The 13,111-nt window shown below is 55.7% G+C and overlaps 1 protein-coding gene across 7 annotated transcripts in view; it reads left to right on the top strand.

The window, feature by feature from the left end:
• PRDM16 (PR/SET domain 16) overlaps window positions 1–4,167 on the top strand; it is a 311,310-nt gene extending 307,143 nt beyond the window's left edge. For 5 of the 7 annotated variants that reach the window (XM_079148974.1, XM_079148975.1, XM_079148976.1 and 2 more), the window contains 3 exons: window positions 906–1,142; window positions 1,934–2,108; window positions 3,338–4,167. In XM_079148974.1, coding sequence (XP_079005100.1) covers window positions 906–1,142; window positions 1,934–2,108; window positions 3,338–3,469 — 544 coding nt within the window. In that variant the 3' untranslated portion in view covers window positions 3,470–4,167. The remainder of the gene's footprint in view (window positions 1–905; window positions 1,143–1,933; window positions 2,109–3,337) is intronic. The other 2 variants (XM_079148978.1, XM_079148980.1) reach the window with 2 other exon arrangements.
• The last annotated feature ends 8,944 nt before the right edge of the window (window positions 4,168–13,111 follow it).

Here is a 13,111-nt window from a genome sequence, read left to right on the forward strand (position 1 = left end):
CTGCCAACAGTCCCTGGGGACCCAGGAGGACGAGGAGTGGGGGCTGCCGCTCTGGAAGCCACAGTCATGTGCTCCTTTGTCCCTCGCTGAGTCCCTCTGCTGGCAGGAATGCCCACCCAGGTGGCCGCAGCCGCCGGGCCCTGCTGGCCGTCCTGAGCCTGACAGTGAAGTGCTCTCTGGCGGTCTTTCGAGGGGCCTGGCCGCCACCCCCTCGCCTGGCTCTTTTCTGTTTTCTTTAAATTGAGGAGCCCGAGCAGGAGCCTCATGCCCAGGACGCAGCGACCGGGGCTGCAGGCGGGGTCCCAGGTGCAGGAGGGAGCGAGGCTCTGAGCAAGTGTGGCCTGGCGGGTGTCCATGATCGGCAGCAGGCAGCCCGAGCCAGCTCTTGCTGTCCAGAGCCCGGCATCCCAGACGCTCCTCAGGGCCCTCCGGGCCTCGAGTCCCCGTGTCTGGCTGGGGGAGCACGTGCAGATGGACGTGGCTGGGCTGAAAACCCCCGGAGGGCGCCCCTGGGCAGCGCCCAACCCCAGCACGCGCACGGGACTACTTCTCCAGGCCCAGCTCAGCGTTCTCCCTGACACCCATCTCACCCTGAACCCCTGGATGGCCTGGGGTCCACTGCTGGGGGACCCGTTTCTGACCCCCTCCTCTCCTGTGACCTTCCCACCCACTCCATGGCTCTCCCTCCATGGCAGGGAGCATGGCTGGGCCTAGGGAGGTAACCAGCTGCCCAGCACCCAGAGCTCTATGGGCTCCGACCACAAATGCCAGCTCTCTTGGGAAGAGCTGGGGGCCCCAGGAAAGGCCACCAGGGAAGAGCCGAGCTAAGCAGAGCTGCCAGCCTTCGGGGTCTGGGCAAGGCAAGGGCCCCTGGGCACAGCCAGCTTCCTCCCCTGTCACTTCAGGCCGGAGATCCAGGAGCTGGGCAGCAACCCCCAGTGTCCAGGCTTAGCCAGTGAGAAGCCGGAGGATGTGGAGGAGGAGGAAGAGGAGGAGCTAGAAGAGGAGGATGAGGACAGCCTGGCTGGGAAGTCGCAGGACGACACGGTGTCACCCACACCCGAGCCCCAGGGTGTCTACGAGGATGAGGAGGAAGAGGAGCCACCCGCCTCCCTGGCCGTGGGCTTTGACCATACCCGAAGGTGGGGATGGATGTGTGCCGGGGGATAGCCAGTGAGAGTGGGCATCTCCAGGGCGACCTTCCTCTTCAGACCACCCAGGAGGCCCCTCATTTAGGGCTTCTCCCGCCCAGCAGGTGTGGCTTCTGCAAGCCTTCTGGCAAAGGCCAGGGTGAGGCTGAGGTCTCCTAGAGGCTGGAAGCAGAGGCAGGAGGGAAGACATCCCTGTGGGGCAGGCCTCAGGAGGTCCCTGTGCCACCATGAAGCCACTCACTGCCCCGTCCACCCCAGCAGTGCTGTCCAGCCTTGAGTGGGACAGTAGGTACAGGGACTGGGCACCCATGATTTCGGGAGTCCTACTGACCGACCACCATATCCCCCACGTCCTGACTGCTCGACACCTACTTTCAGCACTGGGGTGACACTGCCAACATTCCAAGATCCCCGGGGAGGCCCTCCAGAGGTGGCATTTCCTTGGCAGTACTGGGTCCAGGAGGGCAGCCTGTGCCCCTCCAAAGCTTCCTGGAGTCTCACAGAACTAAGGCCTCCTTCCCAGCCCCCGACCTCTAGACCAGAGCCCACACCTGCTGCCAGTCATGCGTGTGCACCCACTCAGCCCCACGGGGCCTCTATCCAGCTGCTGTCCTGCATCGTGGCTTCTGTCTTGGTGTCTGTGTGTCCATGTGTCTGTCTCCTTGTGCATGTGGCTCGTGGAGACCCATGCATGCATGCAGGCACACAGCCAGCCACGCAGCATCAGACGGGCGGCCGGCGGCCTGACCAGCTAACCCCGGCCCCCCTGGTCCTTGGTGCAGGTGTCTTGAGGAGCCAGAGGGCGGCCTGTCAGCTTTGGAGCCGACGCCGGCCTTTGGGAAGGGGCTGGATCTCCACAGAGCAGCTGAGGAAGCATTTGAAGTTAAAGATGTGCTTAATTCCACCTTAGATTCTGAGGCTTTAAAACAGACCCTGTACAGGCAGGCTAAGAACCAGGTAGGTACCGTCAGAGCCCCACCCTCCCTCCCATCTCCACCTGGCTCCTCTCCAAGGGACAACCTGAGCACTCCCCTCCTGGCCACCCCTTGCCCAGGGGAAGTTCAAGACACCTCCTCATCACGCCCATTGTCCTGGGCTGGAGAGAAGCCCCAGTGACCACCAGCCTCCAACAAGCCCGGGTGGAGCAGGGAGAGGTCCAGAGCAGACAGTCGACACTTTGGTCCCATGTCCAGTGGGACATGTCCTTGAGCAGCTGCCTGGGTCTCCCCATCTCTGATCCAGCTTTTCCTGGGTGTCTCTGCCCTATCAAGTGGTCACTGCCTCTAAGCTAGAGCTGGCATGGGGTGAGCAAAGGCACCAGGCTCAGCCAGGGCACATCCCAGCTCCATGCCTCAGGGAGTGGCCACAGAACGCTGCCCGAGGGGCCCCTGCAGTAGGAAGCTCAGGTCTGTCCACTCTGTGCAGCCCTCCTGCAGGGCACAGCCCCACGAGTCTCAGCAAAAGCTGTCTGCATGTCTGTCTTCGTCTTCTACTAATGCTGTGCAGAATGTTCGCTTGGGGGGACCAGCACCAGCTTCCCCACGACCCCCACCAGGAACACACAGAATATCAAGTGGTCACAGGCCCCATCACCTCCTGCCCTGAAGCCTGGGGCAGAAGAACGTCCTGTTGCTAACTAAGGCCAGGAAACATGCACACTCCCTCAGCCTCATCAGCTCAGAAATGCTGCCCACTGTGTTTCTAGAAGTAACTCTGTGAGGACACCACAGCCGTGTCCCCAGGCCCCTGCCCCTCCAGGCAGGGAGGGCCTGTTGGCATGGGGTCTTAGCAGTAACTCCCACCAGTTCCCAGGGCCCTCCCAGAGCAGACACCTGTCACTAAGCTTTCGCCAATGACCAGGCAGATAAAGGGGGAGGGTGAAAAATGACTGCAGGGAGCACCCTCAAGAAATCATGGGGGTCTCGTGCTCATTGGAGGCCCCTGGCCAGGGACACAGTGTTTTGGTGCCACTCTGGGCAAGACAGCCCCCTCCCCTGTCCTGACCACTCACATGCTCTGTCTTCCAGGCCAGGGGAAGAGTCTGGCCTCAGGCAGCTTTGCCCCTGTCCCCATCTGGACAGGGCAAGGCCAAGCTGTTCAGTGGCCAGTGGGAGGCCAGGGACAAGGCTCAGCCCTGCCTGTCTGTGGCGCTGCTCACCCTACCTGTGTCGTCCCCTCCCCGCCAGGCATATGCAATGATGCTGTCCCTTTCCGAGGATGCTCCTCTCCACGCTCCCCAGAGCTCGCTGGACGCTTGGTTGAATATCGCCGGAGCCACGTCAGAGTCCGGAGCCTTTAACCCTATCAACCACCTCTGAGGCCCCAGAGCCAGAACCCAGAGTCGGGGCGCCAGCTGCGGGGGAAGCAGCGGGCCCCCAGAAGGCCCCGCCACCCGCGTTGGAGCTCGGCTCGGCGCCCAGCCCCGCCCCTCCAAGTTCAGTTCTAACTTCTCCAACGAAAACTTGGAACCCACAGTCCCCAAAGCCCATCATGGAGCTTCCTGCCTCTACGCCTGGGAACGTCAGTGGGGCCCACCACAGGGCCACCATGCTGCTCATGGGGGCGGCCTTGAAGACCAGCTTGGCGGGCGAGGGTGGGATCTCAAGCCCGGATGAGAGCCCTGGGCCGCTTCCGGGAGCCTGCGTGGCACCAAGGAGCAGACGGAAGACGCAGGCGTGCACTGAGAAGACGTAGCTCGCAAACAATTTTATAATGGAAATTACAAGAATGACCCTTTTGGTAATCTTATTGACTACAGAGTCTATTTAAGCATGTGGGTTTTGAAAAATAGACAGTATTTTTTAAAAATAATCAAACAAAATGACTTACAAATTGTTTTTTAAAAGTAATTTTGCATTGCTTTGGAATTTCTGCTTATTTGCCAACCCAAGCCTGCCTGGGCAGCCATTGCTGTGCTTGGGGTGTACCCTTTATACTGTAGATAATGGAGAATTTTCTATTGCCGACCCTATTTGTACAAGCCAAGGTGATTCTGGGTGCCCCCGAGACAGAATGAGGGGCACAGGACTCCCCTTCGACCGTACACAGACCCTTCTGAGGAAGTCCTGGACGTGGTGCCTGGCTGCAGGCCTGCTGGGGCCGGACGGGGAGGTTGCCTGCCCCCTTGTGGCCTGCAGAGAAGTCCACAAGCCCCCACCCATGACCCCCCAATTGTATGGGGATGTCGGGAGCCCGTGGCTCAGGGCCTCCACACAGAGTGTGGCAGGCAGGGCACCTGATGGTCTTCCCCCAAGGTCTGTGCCTCCACCGCCCGAGCCGGCCCCAGCTGCTATTCTGAAGGCCGGGCTTGTTGGGACGTTCTGGGTCCCCAACCTCCCGCCCTCACCTGACCCCCAATAGCTGGGGCGTCCTCCCCGCGGCTGCACCACTACAGGACGCCAAGCGCTACCTGTGCCTGAGACTCCAGATCAACCACCCAGCAGCCACTTCTGCTCTTCGCACAGGTTCTTGACGAGACAGGGTCAAGAGCAGAAGGGGTCAGGGGACCTGCTGCCAAGAGCAGAGACAGCACAGCCCCCAGGATGGCGCCTCTCTCCCGGGGGATGTGTCTACTTCTCCATTCAGACTGGCTTTAAATTATTCCCATAGGGGCCAATTTCAATTAATTTTTTCCCTGATGGAATTTACCTTAATCTGTATATAACTTGTAATTTTTTTCTAATTCATTTTTTTTCTTATTTTATTTCTTCCTTAACAGTATTTTTGGCATTAGACATTCTTATTGTGAAGAAATAATGTTAATATAAGTATCTAGTGAAGGACCAAAACCATGTAATAAGGTTGTGTGTTGTGTGGTCACTAACCAGGGAGTGGGGCGGTTTTTAATGTGCCAAATACCCCCGCGTCCCCCCCTCACGAATCCTGCTGTCACTGCTGCCCATTTACCAGACAATCATGTGTTTTGTTAAATTTGAGTTTCAGTTGCATTTAAGACGAGTGTTCTATTTATTTCTTTTATTGTTTGGAAGAAAAAAAAAAAAAAACAATGAATGTCCCACCAAGAAGAGAAAAAAAAGTTGCCCAAGTTCCCCTTTAAAAAAAGAAGAGGGTAAATGCACAAAACCAGGGCACAGAGCTGAACATCTGTGTGGCTCTGTGCCCTGTGGGGACATCCCAACGGGCAGTATTTAAGCGGGCATGTTCCATGAGCTTCCAGCCGCTCCAGGCCAAAGACGATCGTCCGCTGATGCCGGACAGTCCGAGTGTGCCCTGGAGACACACCGGGGAGGACCCTGCAGCCAGCAGAGACCTGTAGGTCACGGGGAAAGGGATTCTCCCCTTGCTAACTAAGAGAGCCAGAGAGCCGGCCTGCACCGCGGACAGGCCATCGCACCCACGCGCAAGCTGGAAAGAGGCCCTCAGGGGAGCGGGGAAGCGGGGAAGCCTGAACCCCAGCCACCCCACAGGGACTGGCCCAGGACCTCTCCTGGATGTCTCCTCCGCCAGACCCACCAGGTACGGGCACAGGAACTTCCACTTTCTCCTTGATCTAGATGGGACCCTTATAAAAATTCAACCTCAGATCCGAACACCCCATTTCTGTAAACCCAAATTATATGATTTCTTCTGCGAAAGAATAAGCTGTGTGGTTTTGTTTTTGTTTTTGTTTTTTTGCGATACATGCTGCTCTCTCCAAGTGGGAAGCTTGGATGGAGGAGACCGAGGTGTGTCTTTTGGCAATGGCAGACAAAGAGGGCCTCCCCTCTCGTCACCTTGGAGTGCCCTGCCCAGTTCTGTCCTCTGGGGCACATCTTCCGAGAATTTTCTCTTCTCTTCGTTCTCTTCTTCCCTCTTTCCAAAGAGCCCTGGCTGCACACTTTAAGTCATATACTTTTGTCCCCCCACCAATGATAGCAAGCCCAACTTCTCTTTAGCACTCAGCCCCCTGGGCCCCAGCACTTGGCATTTTGGGGGACTAAGGACTCTGCCCTTAGACCCCCTGACAAAGAGCAACCCCTAAGTTGCCTCAGGGCTTGGCACTGCCCCACACCCGGCCGGCTGCAGGCTCAGGGCTTCCCTCTTCCCTAGTGGCAGTGCCTGCTCAGAAGTGCCTGCTCACTCAGGCCCAGTGTCCTCTGCACTCAGAGACCCCCCGGGGGCCAGGGAGGCAGGCTGGGTATGAGAATTCCAAGACCTGGCCCCCAGAGCACCAAGCCTGAACAGGAGCAGCGAGGTCTCTCTGCAGCATGGGCAGGAGGTCTGCCCAGCCTGCTGCCCTGACATGACTCCTTTGGATGGCTGGCACTCATCCCCAAAGTGGAAGTTTAAGGGAGGCCCCAGCACCTTCCCTGCACAGTCCTGGGACCCTGGCCCTGGCGAGGCCACACCTTCACCCTGTTCCTGCCCTCGTCCAGGATACTTGGGGAGGACACACGGGGCTGCCCCATGCTCCTGAACAGGCAGATCCTGCATGAGTGGGACCCACAACATCCCTTAGCAAACCCAGTGGACAGGGTGGGCACAGAGTGGCCTGAGAGACTGCCCAAGGCCAAGAGTGCAGCTAGGCTTTCCAGACCCTGCTGGACCTGAGTCCAGTCCTGGAGACCCAAGGGCCCTCAGCTTCCTCTGCCTCTGTCGCTTCCCCAGTGAGCAATTGCAAACACCCTCCTGATACATATCACGTGTTTAGCACTGGATTGTGGTCCCCGTCCCCTGCCCGAGTGACTGAAACCTACTGAGCTATATTCACTGTGCTGTTCCAGGGAGGGGAGAGGAGGGCGCACCCCTGCCACAGGATGGCCGACGGGGGTCGGGAAGCCGGGTCGGCGTTCCCTCCCTGCTGGGAACACCGGACGCAGTTCCTGGCCAGTGGAGGTCAGCCGGGTGTCCAAAGCCATGGAACCGTCTGCCGCATTGAGTGATACTGTGACGAAGACGTCTTGCGTCATTCCCAGAAGAGTCCCTTTCTCTCTCATTCCATTTTTTGTTTGTTTGTTTATTCTGTCACTGATTCGTATTACCACTTTTGGAAAAAAATCACAATACATAAAGGCAGCTTGAGTTTCCAAATGTGCAATTCACCTGTGAACAAGGTAACTCTAGAGATGTCCTTCAGCGCCTCTGGCCTCGCCCCTCTGTTCAGCACGAGGGAAGCGGAGCCCTGGTGTCGGAATATGTAATTTAAAGTGTGTATATAAATATACTTTGTAACGGAGGGATCTGCGTGCACCTCTGCAGGTGCGTTTCCCCAGCACTGGCGCGAATCACCGCCTGTGCATCCACGCCATTGTTACATTGCAGATTTGGTTTAGTTCTGCTTTGGGTTTTTTGTTTTGTTTTGTTTTGTTTCCTTTAGAAATGTATAGTGTTGAAAAAGAAATCAAATGTAAATGTCTGGTTATCATATATTGTTTAAAAAAAGACAAAACCATTGAGAGGGAGGGCGGAGCTCGCCCCACGCCCCCCACTGTAAATTGCTTCTGTCGTTTATGAGCAAACTGTGCATGACTCGTGCTTAGCGGTCATTATTGTGTCTGTTCGTGAAACTTTATTACAAGGAAAATTCTGTAGACGCACTTATCGGTATGTGGGTAGGGTCCACGTCCAGCATAGCAGCCTGAGCCGCCCACACGGAAGCGGGCCAGCTCTGACTGACCTGGAAGTTGCCGCAGGAGGGCGAGGAGATGAAAAGACATGATGGGTAGTAAATAATCCAGAGCGATTTTGCAAATTTCATTTTGATGCTCGTGATGAAGACAAATGTACTTGTGTAGAGAGATCTCTTTAAGGTGAAGCCTAGCAGAAGCTGATTTTGAGGTTAATGCTGTAGAATAGGACTGTATACCAAATGTAATCTTTCCAACGCCACAATGAATTTATACATGAGATTGATATGCAATAAATCTGTGTGGTTTTCTAAGCCTCGCTGCCTCCAGCCTCACTGGGGGGAGGGACCCAGACCTCTGGGGAGGGGGTGGCTCAAGCCGAGGTTCCAGCCAGGGAGGAGTCTGGTGCCCCGAAGCCCCCTTCCCTGCGCCTGACAGGTAAAAGGGGATGAACAAGGGCCCCGGGGTAGCGGGGGAGTAGATCCCACCTCCTCCAGGGGCCTTTCTAGCGTTGCCCAGGCTGCCCCTCCTCTGGGGACTCTTTCCTGATGCCCACCTACCTCCAGGCCCAGCCCGATTCTACTCTAACCAGGAGAACTGTGATGCACACCCCTCAGAAGACCAGGGCCAGCCCGTCGGAGCCTTGCTGGACCACGGTGGGCCTCCGGTGGTACCAGAGCTCTCCCAGGCCCGTTCCACAGAGGCCTCCGCTTTAACTTCCTGCTGACTCCCAGGTTAGCTCGGGTTCCCCACAGCCAAGCCTTGCTTCCGGCCGCCCGCCCTGCCTGGGTGTCTGCATTTCTCCTCTGCTCCTCCCACAGACCCCAGGCTTCTGGGTACAGCTCCTTCTTCCCACCCCTCCCGCTCCTCCAAGGTGGGCTGGCCAGGGTCTGAGGGGCAGATGGCCACTAGTCAGCTTCGCTGGGTAAGCGAGATTGTAGGCTGGCCCCCTGGCGCCCCGTCTTCTTGAGAGACCCCTGTTCTTAGTGGCCTAGGCCAAGAGGAAAGTCAGCCTTGGGTGCTGACACCCTCTCCTCCTCACCATGCCACCCCAGGCTGCCAGGCCTGACTCCCACCGGGAGCTTCCCACCTGCAGGCAGAGCCAGGCCTTGGCCTCCTCCAAGCCCTTTGCCTGGCTCCCTACACTGCCACCCACCCTTGGCCACTTGCACCGCCGGGCGGCTGCTCCCCAAGTCCCAGGACTCTCACCAGCCACCATGTCTCCCGGCCTCAGCCCTTCCACCAGACCCGAGCTAGGGCAGCCAGACGCCACAGCCTCACGCCACAGCCTCCCTCCTGACACCACAGGTGCCTGACCCACAAACCTCCCCAGCCCATCTGAGTGGCGTCTGGTCCTCCGGGCGCGTGTCCAGGGCCAGGCGGCTGCAGGTGGCGGTTTTGCAGGTGGGGGCAGCTCTCCTCCAGCTGCTCTGGGTGTGCTCAGGGTGTCCAGAGCCCAGCATGTGCAGGGGTCCCTTCGCCTCCGTTCACTGCCACCAATAACGTCACTGACCCAGCCCTCAGTGGGCAGCTCAAGGGCACTTCCCGTGGAAGGGTGCTCATGTGGATGGACAGACAGGCGAACCGGGGGATGGGTGTCTGCTCTAAGAGCCCATCTCTCAGCTGGATTCTGGAAACACAAGGGCCTCCAGTGTCCACTGAGGGGCCAGAACATGCACTGATGGAAGTCACCAGAACTGGGGGCCTGGGGTCCCCTGAACAGTAACAAAAGGGAAAAGGTGGAAGTTGATCTTGGTGCAAGGTCCCCAGACCCAAACTGGGCACTGAGCCTTTTTATTCTCTCAACTCCATCAAGTGAAGTTTGTTTCCCCAGCGCAGGGCTGGTGGAGGGGAGTTCCTGCGTTCCAGGGCTGTTCACCTTCCTGACGTGATTGACACAGCCTCGTGTGGCCTGAAGCCCCAACGGTCAGATGCAGGTTTGTCTCGGAGCCCAAGGCCCAGAGGCGGCTGGACAGGCCCCTCGCTGGAAAATACACTTCCGTTCTCAGAGGATAAATGGTGTGAATCACAAAACCAGTGGATGGCCGTGCTCCCAAAAGTCATTCCCAGCGATCGAGTGACCGTGTCCAATGTCCCCAACAAGGGCCCCTCTGGGAGCGCGCCAGGCTGGGGCTCCAGCAAGTGACACCCGCCCCGCCGTGTTCAGCCTGGCAGCCGCACTCCTCGTTAGCCCTGGAGGGGAGCGCAGAGCCCACGGGGCGGGGGCCTCTGATAATGGCCTCATTGTTGGGGACCCAGAGGGAAGGAGAACAGCGGTCCCAGAACACTGCTGACAAGAGGACTCTGTCTTTCCACGGCCTGCTCCTTGCTTAAAGGACTGCGGGAAAAGGCCCCGTTTTGGAAACAGGGAAAAAATCAACGAGAGGAAAAAAAGTTGTCAATGAAGAATCTGTTTTCTGGGAAGAGAAGTGCTTTTCATTCCCCCGCAGCCTGATGGGGCCAGGCGAGTCTGTGGCGATTTGTAAGGAGCTATTTAGGGAACATCAACCTTATTCTCAGGGCCACGAGTTTCCAGTGACCGCGATGGGTCCCAGTTCAGTGTGCAAAGGCCGGGGCCAGGGTGGCTTCCTAGCAGTGAGAGGACAGGGAAGTCCCCCCACAGTACGCATGCTCCAGAGGGCACGGCAGGCGTGGTGTCCCTCTGCCCACCATGCCAGGCCACGTCCCCACACAAAACTTGACCCAATTCAGGAAAGGGAGGCTGGACAGAGCTTGCTCTCCAGCTCAGAGGTCAGGATTCTGTGGTTTCAGATGGAACCTAACAAATTTCAGGGGGTGGCCTGAGGCCCTGCCATGGGACCCCAAAGGACAGGAGGGAAGGCATTGGCTCCTCCTCTATCCTGGGGTAGGTTTGAGGCCCCTGGATTCCTGAACCCACAGGGACACTGGGAAGGTCCAGAAAGCCAGAAAGGTGGGACAGAGCAGGAACCAGTTTTTAAAATTCAGAGCCCTGTGTGCTGCTGGCCGTGCGTGCATAGAACCCCAAACTGGAAAGACCCTGGTGTCAATCATCCGGCAAGCAGCAAATGAATGAAGGCCCGGAGTGCGGTCACTCGCTCGCTCAGAATGAGCAGAGGTTGCCACAAGCCCTGGACAGAGGGGGCAGGGGCAGCCGGACAGGCAGGGCTCCAGGTGAGGCCTGGCTGCTGGGGTCCACCAGGACATCCCGTGGGGCTCGGTGGCAGCATTGTGGCTTCTGACGTGGAAGCAGGGACAAAATGCAAGAAGCGATGGTCCAGTCCTGGCCACTCGAGGCTTTGAGCTACAGAGTTCCTGTCTGGCTTGCCCACTGGTTGCCAGACTGGGGGTCACAGAGCGTTTTAAAATATGTTTGAACAGACTTTATTTTTTAGAGGATTTTAGGTTCAGAACAAAAGTGAGCAGAAGTCAGAGGGTTGCATGGACCTCGACGAGGGTCCCCCACCAGACGGATACGTTTGCCAGTGGATGGGACTACGATGGCGGCGGTGGCACCGGGGGCCAGACTGCAGTGGGGTGCGGGGCGGACTGCTCTGCGTGCGCTGGTCGACTGGTGCCCCTAGGCTGCAGCACGGGAACATCTGTGGCCACTTCTCTCTTTCTCTTTCTTTTTAAATGTCGTCTTCTGAGCTCGCGTTTTCTTCTGGTGAACTCACCTTTGGTCCCAAGCACCTGAACCAGGGTTTCTGCTGGATTGCTCTCGTTTGGTCTAACTGGAGTTCCCAGCCCTGGTTTGTGTGTGTGTGTGTTCCTGCTGCCTTTACTCCGGGGCTGCGCCCGTGTGACTTCCACGGAGGAGTGGACAAGACGTGCACCTGATCTGTGTCCCGCCTCCTCGCCCACCGGCCTCCAAACCCCAGCCTGCGCCTTGGAGCCCAGCGCTTCCTTCCCTCTGCACACGTTCTGTAGCTTTTTCTCACGCACCACACTTGCTGGGACCCACGCCTGGGTCAGAGCCCAAGAGGGCCCCCCCGACTGACACCACCAGGCCTGACGTGAGCTGTGGAGCAACCGTGTCAGGCTGTTTCTGCACTGCTGAGCGCAGGCGTGGGACTGGGTCAAACGCTTTTCTCCACCTACTGAAAAGAGGGTAGATTTTTTTCTTCTTTATTAATGTGGTGCATTACACTGGTTTTCAAAGATTAAACTAACCTTGCATTCCTGAAACAAACCCCACTTGATTATGATATAATCTATTACATGCATACCTGGATTTAATTTGTTAATGTTTAAAGGTTCCCGCACTTATGTCTATAATCAGTTTGCAATTTTATTTTTTCTTAAAAGGTGTTTGACTTCGGTGTTAGGATAATGCTGGCCTCATAACACAAGATGAGCAATGTCCTCTCTTCCTCCATTTTCTGAAAGACTGTACCAGACTAGCAGTTTTCTGTCTTTCAAAATAATGTTTCACTACACTCACCATGACATCATCAGGGCCTGGAATTTTCTTTGCAGAAGAGTGGGGGTTTTGTTTATTTTAAGAATTCTATTTCTTCAATAGCTAGTGTTATTTAGATTTTCTCTTTGTTCTTGTGCCAGTTTTGATGACGTTTTTCAAGAAACTTGGTCTGAATTTCACTTAAGTTGTTGAACCTACTGACAAAGCTCAATGCTGTAAAGTCTGTAGTGACAGCTCTCTCTTCCCTGATATTGGTTATTTGAGTCTTTATCTCTCTTTCTCTGGCAGACTAAGATTATCAATTTTATTTTCAAACAATAGTTATTTTATTGATGTGTTATGATATGGATTTCTTACTGCAGTGATTTTCATTCATTTTTTATATCATTCCTTCTATTTACTTTGGCTTTAAGTTGCACTAATTTTTCCAACATTTAAAGATGGAAGCATAGGTCAATGATTGTGAACATATCTTCTTTTGTAATATAAGCATCTGAAGCTATAAATTTCTCTCAAGGCCCTGCTATAGATGCCTTCCACAAATTTTGATTTTTTTCATTATAATTCCGTTTAAAATATTTCCTAATGTTTCCTGTGATTTCTTCTTTGACCCTTCAGTTCCTTTAAAGTGCATTCATTAATTTTCAAATATTTGGGAATCTTGCAGATATCATGTTTTTATCTGTTCCTACTTTAATTGTGCTGTGGTCAAAGAACATGCTCCGTATAATTCCCGTCATGTTAAATGTACGGAGGTTGTTTCATGGCCACACATGTCTATCGTGGTGAATGTCCACATAGTCCTGAAGAGAATGTGGATTCTGCGATGGCTGCACACAGTGATTGGCAGGGTCGGCCAGGTCAAGCTGGTCAGCTGCACCGTTTGAGTGTTTCACGTCCTTGCTGATCTTGCCACCTACCTGCTCTGTCCATTGTTGAGAAAGTATTGGACTTTCCACCCAGAGCTGTGGGCCTCTTTTTCCTCTCACTCT

Source organism: Sciurus vulgaris, assembly GCF_902686455.1.
Source record: "Sciurus vulgaris genome assembly, chromosome: 1".
NCBI classification, from domain to species: Eukaryota; Metazoa; Chordata; class Mammalia; order Rodentia; family Sciuridae; genus Sciurus; species Sciurus vulgaris.